At 31.0% G+C, this 15,358-nt stretch overlaps 1 protein-coding gene across 2 annotated transcripts; it reads right to left on the reverse strand.

The window, feature by feature from the left end:
* Positions 1 to 7,329: 7,329 nt before the first annotated feature.
* Positions 7,330 to 14,774, reverse strand: LOC130976985 (uncharacterized). 2 transcript variants are annotated; one of them, XM_057901971.1, is made up of 14 exons: positions 14,660 to 14,774; positions 13,383 to 13,871; positions 12,547 to 12,765; positions 11,997 to 12,126; positions 11,801 to 11,903; positions 11,301 to 11,424; positions 10,840 to 10,902; positions 10,399 to 10,437; positions 9,844 to 9,924; positions 9,678 to 9,725; positions 9,261 to 9,311; positions 9,095 to 9,163; positions 8,584 to 8,826; positions 7,330 to 7,866 (listed from the first exon to the last, which is right to left on the reverse strand). In XM_057901971.1, the coding sequence occupies exons 3-14, from the start codon at positions 12,694 to 12,696 to the stop codon at positions 7,612 to 7,614; spliced, it is 1,356 nt and encodes a 451-aa protein (XP_057757954.1). In that variant the 5' UTR covers positions 12,697 to 12,765; positions 13,383 to 13,871; positions 14,660 to 14,774; the 3' UTR covers positions 7,330 to 7,611. The 2 variants fall into 2 exon arrangements, with proteins under 2 accessions (XP_057757954.1, XP_057757953.1); XM_057901970.1 differs by lacking the exon at positions 13,383 to 13,871.
* Positions 14,775 to 15,358: the final 584 nt, after the last annotated feature.

The following is a 15,358-nucleotide window of genomic DNA, read 5'->3' on the forward strand; positions in this document are numbered from 1 at the left end:
AATTTATTATAAACTATGTGACAATTAACTTCAATATACTTAGTCCATTAGTAAAATACAGGATTAGTAGCAATATAAATTGCTGAATTGTTATCGCAGTATATGTTGATTGGTTTTTGGATTGGAACACCAAAATCATGAAGAATATAGCTTAATCATTGAATTTCTCATGTTGTCAATGCTAATGTTCGATATTCTACTTCAAAAGAGGAGGCTACAATTGTGAGTTGTTTCTTGCTTTTTCAAATTATTAAGGAGAGTCCTAAATAAAAACAATATGCAGAAGTGGATCTGCAAGAATCAGAGCACCGATCCGATCAGAATCTAAAAACTAGTGAGATGCAAATCTAACTTTGCTGAGAAAAAAAATATCTGCAGTTAGAGATTCATTCACATAGCGTAGTACTCACTTAGCTTACCAATTGCATAACTAATGTCAGATCTAGTATTAAATAAATATAAAAATTTACCAATAATTCTTTTATACCGAATAGAATTATGAAAAATATACTTTTTCTTAAAAATTTTAATTATAAAATAATTATGTGAAAAATATAGTTTCAACAATGGCTTGTATTATTACAATGTAATCACTATTTATATATTTTCTTCTATATCTTAAACTTTTATAATAAATAATTTATAATATAATATCGGAATTTTTATATAAATATAAAATTTCATCCAAAAACATATATATTATTAAGTCACTCACTTACAAATGTATTTATTTTAGACATCACTCAACTAATTATTTCTCTCAAAATTTTGATTTTTGAACCATTTAGGATAGGGAGAGATGAATATGTAATTTTATACTTTTGATTATAAAATTAACCTCAATGAGCAGTTAAATTGAATATATTATTGCACCATCATGCATGCACTTATTTTAACTAATGGAATTTAAAGAGCAAAGCCTTCAACGACCCAAAAAGGCTCCCCTTCTTTATGTTCATTTTTTCTGTCCAAATTGAATAATGGAATTGAACATACAAAAGATTGGAAGCCTTTGAGGGTGGCAGAAGATAATTTCTCCACTCAATCGCCAATGCATACATATATGGTGCTTATTATTATAAGTTATGTTAATGAAATCTAAAGAGCTTAGTAACCCTATATATAGAGGAGGCTTCAACGATATCATAAAAGAATATAAGTGCTTTTCATGAAAGATAGTGGCTATTATTAATGCACACAACGGATCCAATTCGGTGACAAGTGTCTACTATCCACCATCAATTGTTAAGAAAAATGAACATCCAAAATTAAATTAGATTGATCTAGTGATTAGTTTATTAGTCTGTTTAAATAAATATTAAAAATTTAAATTTTATTTTGTGCATATAGTAAATTTATTAGACAATAACAAACTCTTAAATAAATTTTTTATCCACAATGAATTAGTTTTTGACCTGTCGAATTAACAGATACCGTAAAAAAAAATAAAATTCTACTATTCTATCATCACATATTTCTACCTTAGTCCCAAACATCCGAAACAAATGGATATAAAAAAATATTAATTAATATTCAATAGTATCATTTGGATACAAAGTTGATGATGTAATATTTTTTTCATATGGAAAAAATTGAATTAAATATCTTCCTTAATTAATACTTGAGAAAGAATTACATAACAGATTAAAATTGTATTGCATAGTCAGTACTAATAAGTACAGTAAAAATTAAATCTATATGTTACATTATTATTAGTTTGTTTCGAATGAGGCTTTTTTTTTTCGCATTTGGTTAAAGAGTTAAAAAAAATACATTTCAAAAGTAGAACCACAAGCCAAGGCAAAAGTTTTTTTTTTTTTTGTGGTTATGTATGTTTGGATATAGTGATATAAGCTTTTTATTTTATTTATTTGTTTGGGGTAAAGTTCTGAATTTGGAAGTAATAAAGTAAAGATAATTTCTTTTAACGTGAAATTATTCAATATATGGAGAATGATATAATTTTTTTAAATGTAGCTACTGATTTCCAAATTCTTCTTCTCTTCAATTTTTTTTCAAGTTCTTTTATATTTGTTGTCTTATTATATATAATTTCATAAAATTATTGTTAATGTTGCAAGTGTGAGGAATGTTAAACTTAATCCCACATAAAAAAATAAAGAAGAGTAAAAAATTTATAAGATAAAAGATTCATTAATTTACTACCTTAAAATTTTGAGTCGATGGTCGAGAGTTCAAATAAAATTTCCCTTATTGTGTTGTCTCCATCTTAATTTTCTCTCCTCTTTTTTCAGTTTCTCTGATTTCAGTTCTAATTCTTTTTTATCTTTAAAAAATATAAATCTGAAATCTAAATCTAAATAAAAAATATTTTTTTGTGGTTATGATTTTTTCTTTGTATTGTTTTGCTCCTCTTTATTGGTTTGTCCATAAAAATATATTTTCAATTCAGAAAGCTTTCAGATTTATTTAAAAAAGAATAGAGTATTTTTCTATGTTACAGCACTTTTTTGTGTAAATTTAAAAAATAAGAGACTGTTATTTGCCTTTATTTTTGTTTTATAAGATTTTTTACAATCCAATACTATATCTTGCTCCTTTTAGATAATAGTCCAACATAGAGATAGTATATTTTCTTTCTTAGTTTTAGATCTTATATTTTTTTGTAATTTGTAAGTGTCGTCAAGTTATTTTCTTGAATGAAATTTTTTTTATAAAAAAAATGATTATGTTACCATGACTACTGTAACTATAGGGTTTTAAAAATTATTATTAAAATTAAAATAATATTTTTTATTGTTAAATAATACTTTACAAAAAAGTGTTACTTAAAAAAATATTACTAAAAAAAGTATAGCTTTAATTTTAACACATTTGCATAATCATCGTAATTATTGTAACATAGTCATTTTAAATTCTCTTTTTATATTTTAATTTATATATGATAATTTTATTATTAATTTAAATAATAAAAAGAATAAATTAAAAATATTTACTAATTTAAATTTTAATCAAAATAAAATTAAATATTATTTTATTTTACTTAAGTCTTTGGTGTTTGATAAAAATTAAGTAAAGTATTGTTTTTGTCCCCAACGTTTGAGATAAGTCTCAAAGTTGTCCCTAACGTTTAAATCGTTCTATTTAAGTCCCTAACGTTTTAAAATTGACTCAATATTGTCCTGCCGTTAGAAATCTATTAACGGAATTGACGGGAGAGACAAAATTGAGACGATTTTGAAACGTTAGGGTCTTAATAAATAGGACGAAAATGTTAGAGACAAAAACGATACATAGAAATAAATTTTAATTTTATCATTCACCAATATCAATCTTTTACCATACATAGTTATTTAATTATTTTTTAATCATATTTAAGTCACGTTACTTTGATTCTAAATAAATTTATTTTTTTTATAAATTTACTCTTAAAGATTTTTACTCATCATGAAATGTTTGTAAAATGACTAGAATCACATTACTTTATTATATATGTATCATTTTTTTCCACAAATTTATGTACTAATCATTCTACAAACATTTTATGATGAATAAACATTTTTAAGAGTAAAATTATAAAAAATAAATTTCTTTAGAATTAAATTAATGTGATTAAGTGTAATTTACTTAGATGTGATTAAAAATAATTAAATAATTATGTACCATAAAAAATTAATATTATTGAAGGATAAAATTAAAATTTATTTCTATGTATCGTTTTTGTCCCGACGTGTTTGTACTATTTAAGTCTCTAACGTTTCAAAATCGTTTCAATTTTGTCCTGCCGTCAATTCTGTTAACAGATTCCTAACGGCAGGATAACATTGAGTCAATTTTGAAACGTTAGAGACTTAAATAGGACGATTCAAACGTTAGAGACAACTTTGAGATTTATCTCAAACATTAGGGACAAAAACGATTCTTTATTCATAAAAATTAATAATCAAATATAAATAAAATTTTAAAATTATAGCACCAATATTTCAAAATCATCTTACAATTTTTATTTATTACAAAATTAATATTTAGTCTCTTAAATATTAAATTAGGAATAACAAATTAAGATGATAATAAAAAAATTAAAATTTTTCAATCATATTCATAAATGAATTCGATCAGATATGTTTTTATTCTCACTAATTAATTTTTAATAATTTAATATGGTGTCAAGATTAAAGAATCTAATCATTTCAATAATTTTATGTAACGAATTTTGTTTTATAACATAATGGATTATCTCATTGACTACTGAAGCGAAATTTATTTTGATAGATATACAACAGATTTTGGTACGAATCCCAATCATAAGGATGGCACTAAATATATTAATTGAAGCAGCATAATAACACTTACTAGAGAGATATTAGTTACGTGTATAAGTAACTATTATATACGTGTTTCTCTATACTTATCCACTTATCTCTTTTACATTTGTCACACTCTCTTTTTATTTTTTAAATTAAGATTTTTAATTATAAAATAATCATGTGAAAAATATACTTTCAGCATGCAATGACTTGTATTGTTACAATGTCGTCACTATTTATATATCTTCTTCTATATTTTAAACTTGTATAATAAGTAATTTATAACATCATATCAAAATTTTTATATAAATCTAAACTTTTATTTTTAATAATCCAAAAATATATTATTAAGTCACTCATCTACAAATATATTTATTTTAGTCAACATAAAAATTTAACTCTCAACTAATTATTTCTCTCAAAATTTTGATTTTTGAACTATTTAGGATAGGGACATATGAATATATAATTTTATAATTTAACATACAATAATCACTATTAATTCTTGGTTATAACCTATATGAATGAGTTAAATCTTAATTTAGCTCCTGAAATTTGGTCCGATATTCAAAATGACTTCCATAATTTCGTTGGTCCCAATTAGAATTTCCAAATTTATAATTTTTGTCACCAAAATGTTAATTTGGCGCAATTGCATGATATGATGGACACTACTTAAACGACGGCGCATTAGTTTTGCACTCAAACCCTTTGAAAACCACTTAGTGTAAATGTTTTTTTGATATTTTGCAACTTATGCTCGTCGTATAGTGAAAAAAAAGAGAGTTTTAACCCACAAAAAATTGAAACGACGTGGTTGTCAAAGGGTTTGGGTGTGAAAATAATGCGTCATCGTTTAAGTTGTGTCCACCATTTCATACAATTACGTCAGATCAGTATTTCGGTGACGAAGATGATCGCAGGGGCAAAGCGAAGCCACGATTGTAAATTTGGGAGTTCTAATTGGGCCAACAAAATTGTGGAGATCATTATGAACATTAGACTAAATTTCAGAGGTCAAATTGAGATTTAACTCCTATATGAACAGTTAAATTAATTAAATATATTATTAAACCATCATGCATGCACTTGTTTTAACTATTGAAAGACAGAGCAAAGCCTTCAACGACCCAAAAAGGCTTCCCTTCTTTATGTTAATTTTTTCTTTCCAAATTGAATAATGGAATTGAACATACAAAGAATGGAAGCCTTTGAGGGTTGCAGAAGATAATTTCTCCATTCAATCGCCTATGCATACATATATGGTGCTTATTATTAACACATGCTATATATATGTATATATATATATGTTAATGAAATCTAAAGAGCTTAGTAACCCTATATATAGAGCAGGCTTCAACCAATATCATAAAAGAATATAATTGCTTTTCATGAAAGATAGTGGCTATTATTAATGCACACAAACGTATCCAATTCGGTGTCAAGTGTCTACTATCCACTATTAAGGAAAAAAATAATAAAATTTCACTGTTTCATCATCAGATACTTCTACCTCAGTCCCAAACATCCAAAACAAATGGATATAAAAAAATATATATTGAGATTTAAGAGTATCATTTGGATTATACAAAGTTGATGTAATATTTTTTTCATATATGAAAAAAAAAATTGAATTAAATCACTTCCTTAATTAATACTTGAGAAGCTATCTAAATGAAACAAAAATTAAATAATAGATTTAAATTGTATTGCGTAGTCAGTACTAATAAGTACAGTCAAATTAAATTTATATGTTAAATTATATATATATGTGCCTCTCATATAAACCTTAATATACAATAATGTCTATACTCTATAAGTACAACATGCATGAGTTCAAATAAAATTTCCCTTATTGTGTTGTGTCTCCATCTTAAATTTCCTTAATTTGTTTCTCTGTGCATTGTTTTGATTCCAAAATTAAGATTTGATTGCTTTTTTCCTTTTTCTTTTTATCAAAATTAATGGATCTGTATGCTTGAAGAACCTTTTAATAATTCAGAATCACATCATAACCAATGTGAAGATAATGTTCTGGTTACTTCTAAGAGAATGCTTTACAAAACATTAGAAATAATATGGCATCTTTTAATTTGCATGAATCTGCAGTTGACAACGAATGGCTGAGAGAATATATATTTGACTGTGATAATCACTATTAATTTTGCACTTGCTGAAGTGAAGGCTAATTATCCACTATTTTATGAAGAATAAATAAAAATAAAAAGTGACTTTAAAGAGAAAAAGAAAAAGAAGAATATTATAAGAAATTGTAACCCCACAAAAATAAAGTCAAAACTGATTAAAGATAATCACAATATGCCACTAACTTAGCAGTTCCATTTTGTGTAGGACTTTTAGACTCATCACCAATTTGCAAAAGATATCATATCCCTTTTGCCATGATCATGATTCTAGTTTAATGGAGTATTCCATATGTATCTATTCTCTTTTATGTATTTACAACCTTCACCATGATAGTTTATCTTTCAATTCTTACCAACTTTGATAACTAGAGTTACTAAGTACTGTTTCTTCTGATGTTCCTGCTTTTTAACAATAAAACTATGTTTGTATTTCACCTATTTTTTTAGGGAAAAAGACAGATAGGTCCCTGACTTTTTAAATTTTTGACAAATACATGCTTGATAAAATTTTAATACAAAAAGGCCCCTGACTTTAACAAACGGAGGACAATTTAGTCCTTCCGTCTATTTGCCTCTCATACACCAAACGGAACTGGCTAACGTGGCTGAAACGGTGTCCAGGTGTCTGTTACGGTGCCATGCTGTAAGAGGAGATAAACAGATCTAGAACTATAATGTTGACCAATAAGGAAATGGATCAAGAACCATATTCTTTCTACACCAATGGATTCCTTCCATTGAGCTCGAACACTAATTCTCATTTTCAAATAAGATGAACTTTGACTTGGCACAAGCACCTTTGTTTTGGTTATCATTCATTTATATAATTAAATCCTGACCAAATCATTGTTTATGGCAAACATTTTGGCATCATCCAATGGCATTACATGGGGATATTTAGAAACTAGAACACATCAGTTAAACAGACAATATATTACATTTTTTTTCCAAGAAAGTGGAAATATTCATGAGCTCTGGAAGGACAGAGAAAAATACATTTGTAACATATTATACAGAATGCATAACTTCCTACCCAATTAAAATTCTTGTTGAACCAAACCAACCATGTTTCACACCTACAATTATCCTTGCTACCCTGTACCCTCCTAATGATTTTATCAAATATCAACTGAATTCCTATCTGGCAGCACATTAAATCAAATTTAGCTACAATAGTGTGACAAACACAGCTTTAATTACATGTTGAATGAAGGTCTTGGTTTTGGTGGCATATAATAAGAATTTCCACAGTCAATTGGGGTCTGCATAAGTGGATTCCATCTGTCAAATATTATACGGCCTCCTCTGCCAATTCTTCCATGGAATTTATATGCTCTTGTTGGCACACCATTATTATCTCTTAAAGTATCTGATGGTGGCACAATGCCTGCCATAGCCAACTTGTCTGGAAGTAAAGGTTTTGTGAACAACAAAACTGGCTCAAGAGGATCCTGCATATACCCATGAAATAACTCACAAAGATTGAACCATGCAGTTCATTGAGCTTTAAAGATAATAAAAATACAGACCAACAGCTATTTTTCACAGCAAATAATTTCCTTGACTGAAAAAAGTACTTCTATTGCAGGGGATAGCACAGTGCTCAAGCATTTGGTGTTATGCAAGGTCCAAGAGAGGGCCACATCCAAAGGGTTTAAAAAATTACTTCTATTGTAACGAACTTTTAAAAATAATTGGATTATAATTCTTCCAGAGTAACTTTTTCAACTTTTTCAGCTATCTAGAGCATTCAAGTCTCAATCAAATTTTCCAAAATCTAAAGAAAATCACCCCTTTTTTCCCAATGGGTAAAAGGATTATGCTAATTGCTAAAAACAAGAGGAGAGAAGTACAAAACAGAAACCTAAGAATACAACAGTCTAACTCTAGATACCAATATACCACACAAAAAAGAAAAGCACCTTAACTTCAATGCTTTGTTAATATAAGAGTTTTACACTATTATTATCAATCACATACTACTTCTATAATGTGGCAGCGCATAATTAAATATTTGTTTAGAAACTTTTATACAATGATGTACACCAAATTAAATTCATAAAAAAGTGTGAAATTTTCATGGATAATCTCACACAAAAGATAAATACCAAAACAAGGAAGGAGAAGAGGACACTGCAGAAAATACGGCAAAGAAACCAGTATATTACCAACTTTTGAGGCCAGCCTTGTGGAACATGTTGCCTCCTAAACTCTTGCTTTGAAAAAGCTGCAGGAAGCATGGCTGGGTTGGCATCATATGAAGGATGAATCTGTACTACTGAAGGCCTTGAATGAGGATGGCTAGTCATCATATCTGACTCAAAGAACTCCTCCTCACTTGAAACAAACTTCGAAGAGTAGGGAGCGAGTCTCGAGAGTGCTAAGCTGTCTTCCAAAAATTCGGTTTCATGCTGAGATAGGGAATCACTCGTTAGTTCATAAGTTGCCTGAAACTACTTCAGGAATTGGTGCAACAATACATTGAGATTAAATGCAAGAGTTTTAAAACTAGAACTTTATACAGCCTCCATATTCCATTTATTGTTGCCCCATAAACAGAATGGGAAAGGAAATGGCATAGTTTTGCTTTGGCCTCACAATGAATGGCAACCACCATACTACACCAACTTCTAGTAAGGACAGATGTAAGAAAGCACGTGGGAAGAATAATGCAAGTACCTTATACTTCATTTGTATCCTCTGCAGCATAACTTCATTATCCATTACTTCTCTCTTTTTCTCCTCCCTCTGGTGATGATCATATACCAAGAAAACATGTATAATGGCTAAAGGATATACATATTGTATTATAGGCAAACTCTCATAAACTACTTGAACATCATACCTTGATCACAGCCTGCACCAAGCTCTTAGCTTGTTCAAGGTTCCGTCTAACCTGTTTAGGAAGAAAGAATTAACGTAAGTTTTTCAGGTAATATATACTGCAAAGGAATACATGTATATATTTCAATCTGAAAGGTAAAAGACAAAACAACTTTCGAACAGCTATAACTTCTGGTAAACCGCAACAACTCTGAACATTTTTAGAAGCTAAATGATCATATGAACCATATAATTTAATCCATAGCTTCCACAAGTTATGATGAGAATCAAAATGATAAAACATAAACATGTATGACTGTTGAAAAATTGCTAGGTAAAAAACACATAAATCCATAGTGCCTTCAACAGAGAAAACACTTCAAGCTCATCTAACTGACTTCCAGATACCTAAGAACCAAAACCAGCAAAAGGAGCTAACCTGGCGAAGCTTCTCAAATGACTGGACATTGTTTTCTCTTCGTTGCATCTGAATAGAAAATAAGCACCAAAATTCAACCAAAAAATATATGCCAATTTCCAAAATGCCTTTGACGAAAAAGCATTTAACCAAAATTGTATAAATGAAAGCTAAATTTTCAACATACCCTTCTTGTGTGAAGCCTGTGGGCTTTTTCCCTAGGACGGAAGACATTATATGGGTTGGTGTCATTAGAAGGTGGAGGGGGCTGCACAGAAATGCAGTCAATCTTGTCAAACTTCAACAACATGCTTGTCTAGTAACTTTACGCCAACAAGTAAATGGAGCTAGAACAGAGAAATATTTTGAAGACAATACATCCAGGAAAAAAGCTTGAGAAGGGAGCATAAGCCCCTATTTACAAGGGAGAAAAAAATAGACATTGTATTTAATGAACTTGAAAACTTGTTATTGGGAAATCGCTTACATGTTTCAAACAAGGGATCACATATTAAATTCACACATAAAAATGTTGATGACATGGCTAGTTATAGGGAGGGAGAAAGGCTGAAAAAAAAAATGCATTCTAAAACAAATTAGCCAAGAGATTTCCTGCTGAATAAAGCAGCACAATTGAGAAATCACAAATCCAACAAATTTATCATAAGTTTAGCTCGAAATGCATCTATATTAAAACAGATCAGCAATAGAATAAATTGATTGTAACGTGCTGAAAACCAACCTGCAAACGTCGCAAAATTGGCTTTTGCCACCTTTCTCGCTGCATCCAAAAGAATACAGCAAATAAGAAAAGAAAGATAACAAGACATCAATATTTCGTAATTCTGACTAACAATTGGAAGGAACCAGTGTATGGTTGATAGTATAGTTAGAGTAAACACCAACAAGAATGAATGAAAGAGACCCTATATAACAGTCTCCAACTCCTTAATGAAACTATAACAAGCATAAGCCCATATATTAGTCAAGTTGCCTTGATATACCCCCTCCTTCCATCAATGCTCCACATGCAGTCATGTGAAAGTTAATAAACACCACACCATGGATGGTACAATATCCAGAATCCTCGATGAAGAGAAATTGGAAGTCATCCAGAAAATAAAGTTGACATATAAGAGGAGACATTTCACTCATTATTGATGGTCTATGGATATTAGCATACCTTCTCTTTCCAGTAATCATATACTGATTCAATAACTGTATATTTTGACTGAGCTTGTAGGGCCTAAAATGTACAAAAAGAATTCTCAATCAGCCACAAATCTAAATTGTAAAAAAGAAATATCTTTTTCATACTATAATTATAAGAAATACATTTAAGAAAAATTAAGATGCATTGTCAACCATTCCAATCAAAGGTAACGTAAATAAGGAAATCCTTATAAACAACAAACATTAATTGAACAAGAAAAATCAATAAAATGTTTAATTTTTTAAACAATAAAAATGTACGATCACTTCTGTTAGTTTGATATTTCTACAGGAAAGGCAAATCTATTAACAAGAAGAGAGATAAAAAGTAAAATAAAGTAAAATAAAAGGGACAGAAACATAAAACCATTGTTAGCATAGATTGTAATAATAACAATAAAAATAAACAATGGAATCAAGATATAATTTGACCTCAATAGCACCATCAAGCCGTAGTAGCACCGGAATTGGTGAACCAAGAGTAGGTGTTATAACTCCAGCCCTTTCACGAGCCTTATGATCCAATACCTCCAGCTTGAAAATAAGAGCCTCAAACCTATTTACCAGGCATTAAATGAAGACCAGAACTTGCACCCGGAAAAAAAAAAAAAAGGAGCACTAAAGAAAAAGAGGAAACATCATATATTATTTACACCTAATACTAATATTACAAGATTTATGAAAAGATTAGTCACAAGTATGTGTGTTCCAAGAAACGTATATTGTAACAGGAGTGATAGTTAAGCGATTCGATCAAGCCATGATCAATAGTGTCAACTTGATTTCAAGCAACCAGGACAAACTCCTGACAAGGAAAAATAAATAGAAAGAATACAATGATAAAACCTATTAAAAGGATTAACCCCCTACCAACCAAAAAATTGACAAATTAATTGACACCAATCAATCCAGAAGACAGTCTAAAGGTTTACATTTCAGGCATCAGAATCTTCTTTTCCTTGTTAAACTCAAAAAGCCAGTCCTCATCTTCATTGTCCAAGTCATACTCAACAAACTCTCCAATCTCAGCCCGAGCTGCAAAAGGACAAGGAATTTCAGTACAACAGTGGAGTTTTCAAATTCTGAAATACTTTGGCAGAAAATTCTATCTAGTGGTACTGGCCAAACCTCCTCTTGCCCGCAAGTAAGAATTTGGTTGAGCAAAAGTGCAAGAATAGTCCCTTTCATATGTATCCACAACAACAAACTGAGGAGTAGGGATTTCAGAGGCCACTCTCCTGCTGGGAACAGGATGTACCTAAGAGAAAATCAGTAGATGTTACTGATATACCCGATCTCGCCAGCTTTGCAATTTGACCAAACATTATCATCAAATTTTAACTAAGTACATTCATATTAGAAGGTTGCTAATATGACACTATTCTATTGTTCCATAACAAGCACATATTAGCGTGTTGCTTTATTGATTTTCCTTTCAAAAGGGGAGCAGAGTAATCCATGATTAATTGTTGAATATTTGAAATTCTAGCTATCTACACAACAGTTGTTACTAATTTCATTGATGCTATTGATATATTCAAACACAGTAATGGATTAAACAGGTAAATGTAATACAATAACAAACCACTATAAATCACGAAAGAACCCCCTTCCCCCCTTCCAGCACACACACACCCCCTCCTTCTCTTTCTTTTTGTTCAAGGTAAGGCGACCATACCTCATGCTCAACCTCAGTAGCAATTCGCAGCAACTGCGAATTACGAGTAGAAGTAGGTGCCTCGTCATCTTCGAAGTCCTTAACAGACTTAACAATGGGGAGCTTCTTGTGGATGTCAAGTGGCCGGGGCCTGAAAGACAACCTAGTCATTTTTCTGATTATTAATTATTCCTCCAATCCTATACAATGTTTCATGCCAACACCTTCATATATGTATCCCTGTGTTACAAAACAAAAGTAACATAAGTCTTAAACCCAGTGGCAACTAAAAGACCATAGCATGCCCAGTGAGGAATCCAGCAAATTTTGCCAGTGAGCGCAAAATATATATAATATAATAATACTTTTTATAATTGTACTGTGGTATTATAAAATATGATTATTCCTCAAATTATTTAACGAACAAATTAAAACAATAAAATAATAACAAATAATTTAAAATTCCATTCTTCTGGGTTTCATATTTTGAAAAGATTGAATAATCTTTTCATTGTCAATACAATCAAATATTTCTCTTTCTATATATGTCACTAAACAATCATTTAAAAGTACATTATAAAATTATAAATAAAAAATTAACAAACATATGTCATTCAAATTAATTTCCAACAACAACAACTAATAATATCCTAAATTCCTAATTAAAAATAAGTCAATACACAAAAATAATTAACAAACAGATTAATGGAACCAAACTAGCAATTACATAGATAGAACAAATTCAATCACAATTAACAAACTAATGAATGCAATTATCAAACAATGAAGCAAATTAGCAATGAAGCAAGCAGATCAGTGATTCAGTATTTCAGAATTTCAGTGAATCATGAATGTACCAAGAGTCCAAGGAGGCAGACTTTCAGTATTTCAGACTTTCAGTTTCAGTATTGCTTTATTGCTTCACTGGGCTGAACTGCTGAACTCCAGGAGGCAGAACACAGCAGCGGCACCTAGGCCCAGTGGCAGCAGGACTGCAGGACGAAGGCTGAACTGCTGAAGACTGAAGAGCAGGGACGGATCGCAGAAAAAGAAGGCAGAACCAGGAGCTGAAGAGGAACGCAGAAACAGAGTACCAGATAACCAGTGAGGCAGTGACAAACGCTGAAGAATAAGGTAGAACCAGACACGGAAGGAATGCAGCGGCAGAACCACACAGCCAGTGATGCGGAAGAAGAAGGAAGATTCAGACGGCAATGCAAGGAGAATTAACAGTGACGGAGCCACGCGGGAGAAACGCTGAATGGGGGGCAGCGCCGGCGGCGACAGTGAGCCAGTGACACCGGTGGAGTACCGGCACTGGCGACAGTAACTCTGGAGGGCGGAGGCTGGAGCAGAGGCAGAAAATTGGAAAAGGGAAGAAAGAGAAGGGTTAGGGATTTGGGGGGTGGGGTCAAAATTAATTAGGTAGTGGGGTAAATAAAGTATATCACACTAAGCACTACTCACTACTTTTTAAAATTTCACTGGGGGCTGAAGAGTACATCCGTCCCTGCTGTTGAGTGTTGATCAACCCAATCATAATTGCATAAGAACATAACCTTCTAAAAGGAAGGGGTTTTTTTACATTTGCAAAAGAAAAATAATCTTGATTAATTCAAAATAATTAACATTTATGTTAGCTCCTCCTCAATAAATCAAAGAGATCTTATTAAATGTTGGTGGGGATGTGGTTCTGTAATCTAAAGGTATTTGCACTTAATCTTCTAAAAGCAACAGCAAATAACTGGGAAATAGAAACACACAGTAAGCTCCTAAACCAAACACATTAAATAATTAAAAGACACACAATCAAAATTCAAATGTCAAAGCACTCAATTAGATGATGTATCCTCTGTCAGCAAAAAACAATCAAATAATACACATAAGCATTGCATTCATGGCCTTAACTTAATAATGCAAGTGTCAAACACCAAACATCATTCTAAAAAAATAATAAATAAAATAAAATTGCACTGCCTCATCAAAATCAGCACTTGCATATTCAAACAATAATTCAAAACAACAAGGAATAGATATTAATTGACTTTTTAAAAAAAAAACATAAAATTGGGGCAGGAAAAAGCAACGACAAACACGGAGAAGAAGAAAACACCAAAGGTTCGATTTGACTCACCGGAAGAAATAGATTGGCGGGAACTTTATCCGATTCCGTCAATCTCAGATGTTTTATCACTCAGTGTGTTTTTCGGTAAACCCTAATTTGATCCCCTATCAGAACATCTGCACAAAAAGCTCCATTTTTGTTTTTCATTTTCTTCAGCTCTTTTTCTTTTTTTTTTTTTTTTTTTTGGTTCCTGTCGGGTGGATCTCTTTCGATTGGACTCATCATACGATTATGGGCTTCTAATGCTTCAACTTACTTTTTTTTGGGCTCACATATTTTTTGTGTGGATCACTATAAAGCATCCACTCAAATCACAAAAAAAAAAAAGCTTCCACTCAAATCCAACTACCAGTCCACAGATGAGCCTTAACTCAAGTGGCATATGTTCTCCTTTTTTACCAAGAGGTCTCGGGTTCGAGTCTCATCTAGTGCTTGACAAAAAAAAAAGGGATATCATGTGTGTGAGTGTGGTGTGAGGGAGTGTGCAACCTAAGATTGGGGATTGTCCAATCCATCGACAATCATTTGAATTTGATAAACTATAATGCACGATTTACAGATATACAAGGGAAATAGAGGGAGAATCTCAATACTCAAATCAAGTAATAAAGCATGGATAGTGAAAGCAGTACCACTAACCTTCGACGGAGACACGGACGGCAACCGGCGAGACGACGGCAAACGACGACCCGACGGCGAGCCAGCAAG

The sequence above is a fragment of the Arachis stenosperma genome, chromosome 4 (assembly GCF_014773155.1).
Source record: "Arachis stenosperma cultivar V10309 chromosome 4, arast.V10309.gnm1.PFL2, whole genome shotgun sequence".
NCBI classification, from domain to species: domain Eukaryota; kingdom Viridiplantae; phylum Streptophyta; class Magnoliopsida; order Fabales; family Fabaceae; genus Arachis; species Arachis stenosperma.

Bases quoted from the DNA above. Each gene is read 5' to 3' on its own strand.
- LOC130976985 (XM_057901970.1), bottom strand. From the start codon at position 12,696: ATGACTAGGTTGTCTTTCAGGCCCCGGCCACTTGACATCCACAAGAAG. The intron at 9,925-10,398 runs GTTGGTTTTCAG...ATTTCTGTGCAG, and splicing joins CAATTTTGCGACGTTTGCAG to CCCCCTCCACCTTCTAATGA. The intron at 9,726-9,843 runs GTATGTTGAAAA...TTTTCTATTCAG, and splicing joins ACAGGCTTCACACAAGAAGG to ATGCAACGAAGAGAAAACAA.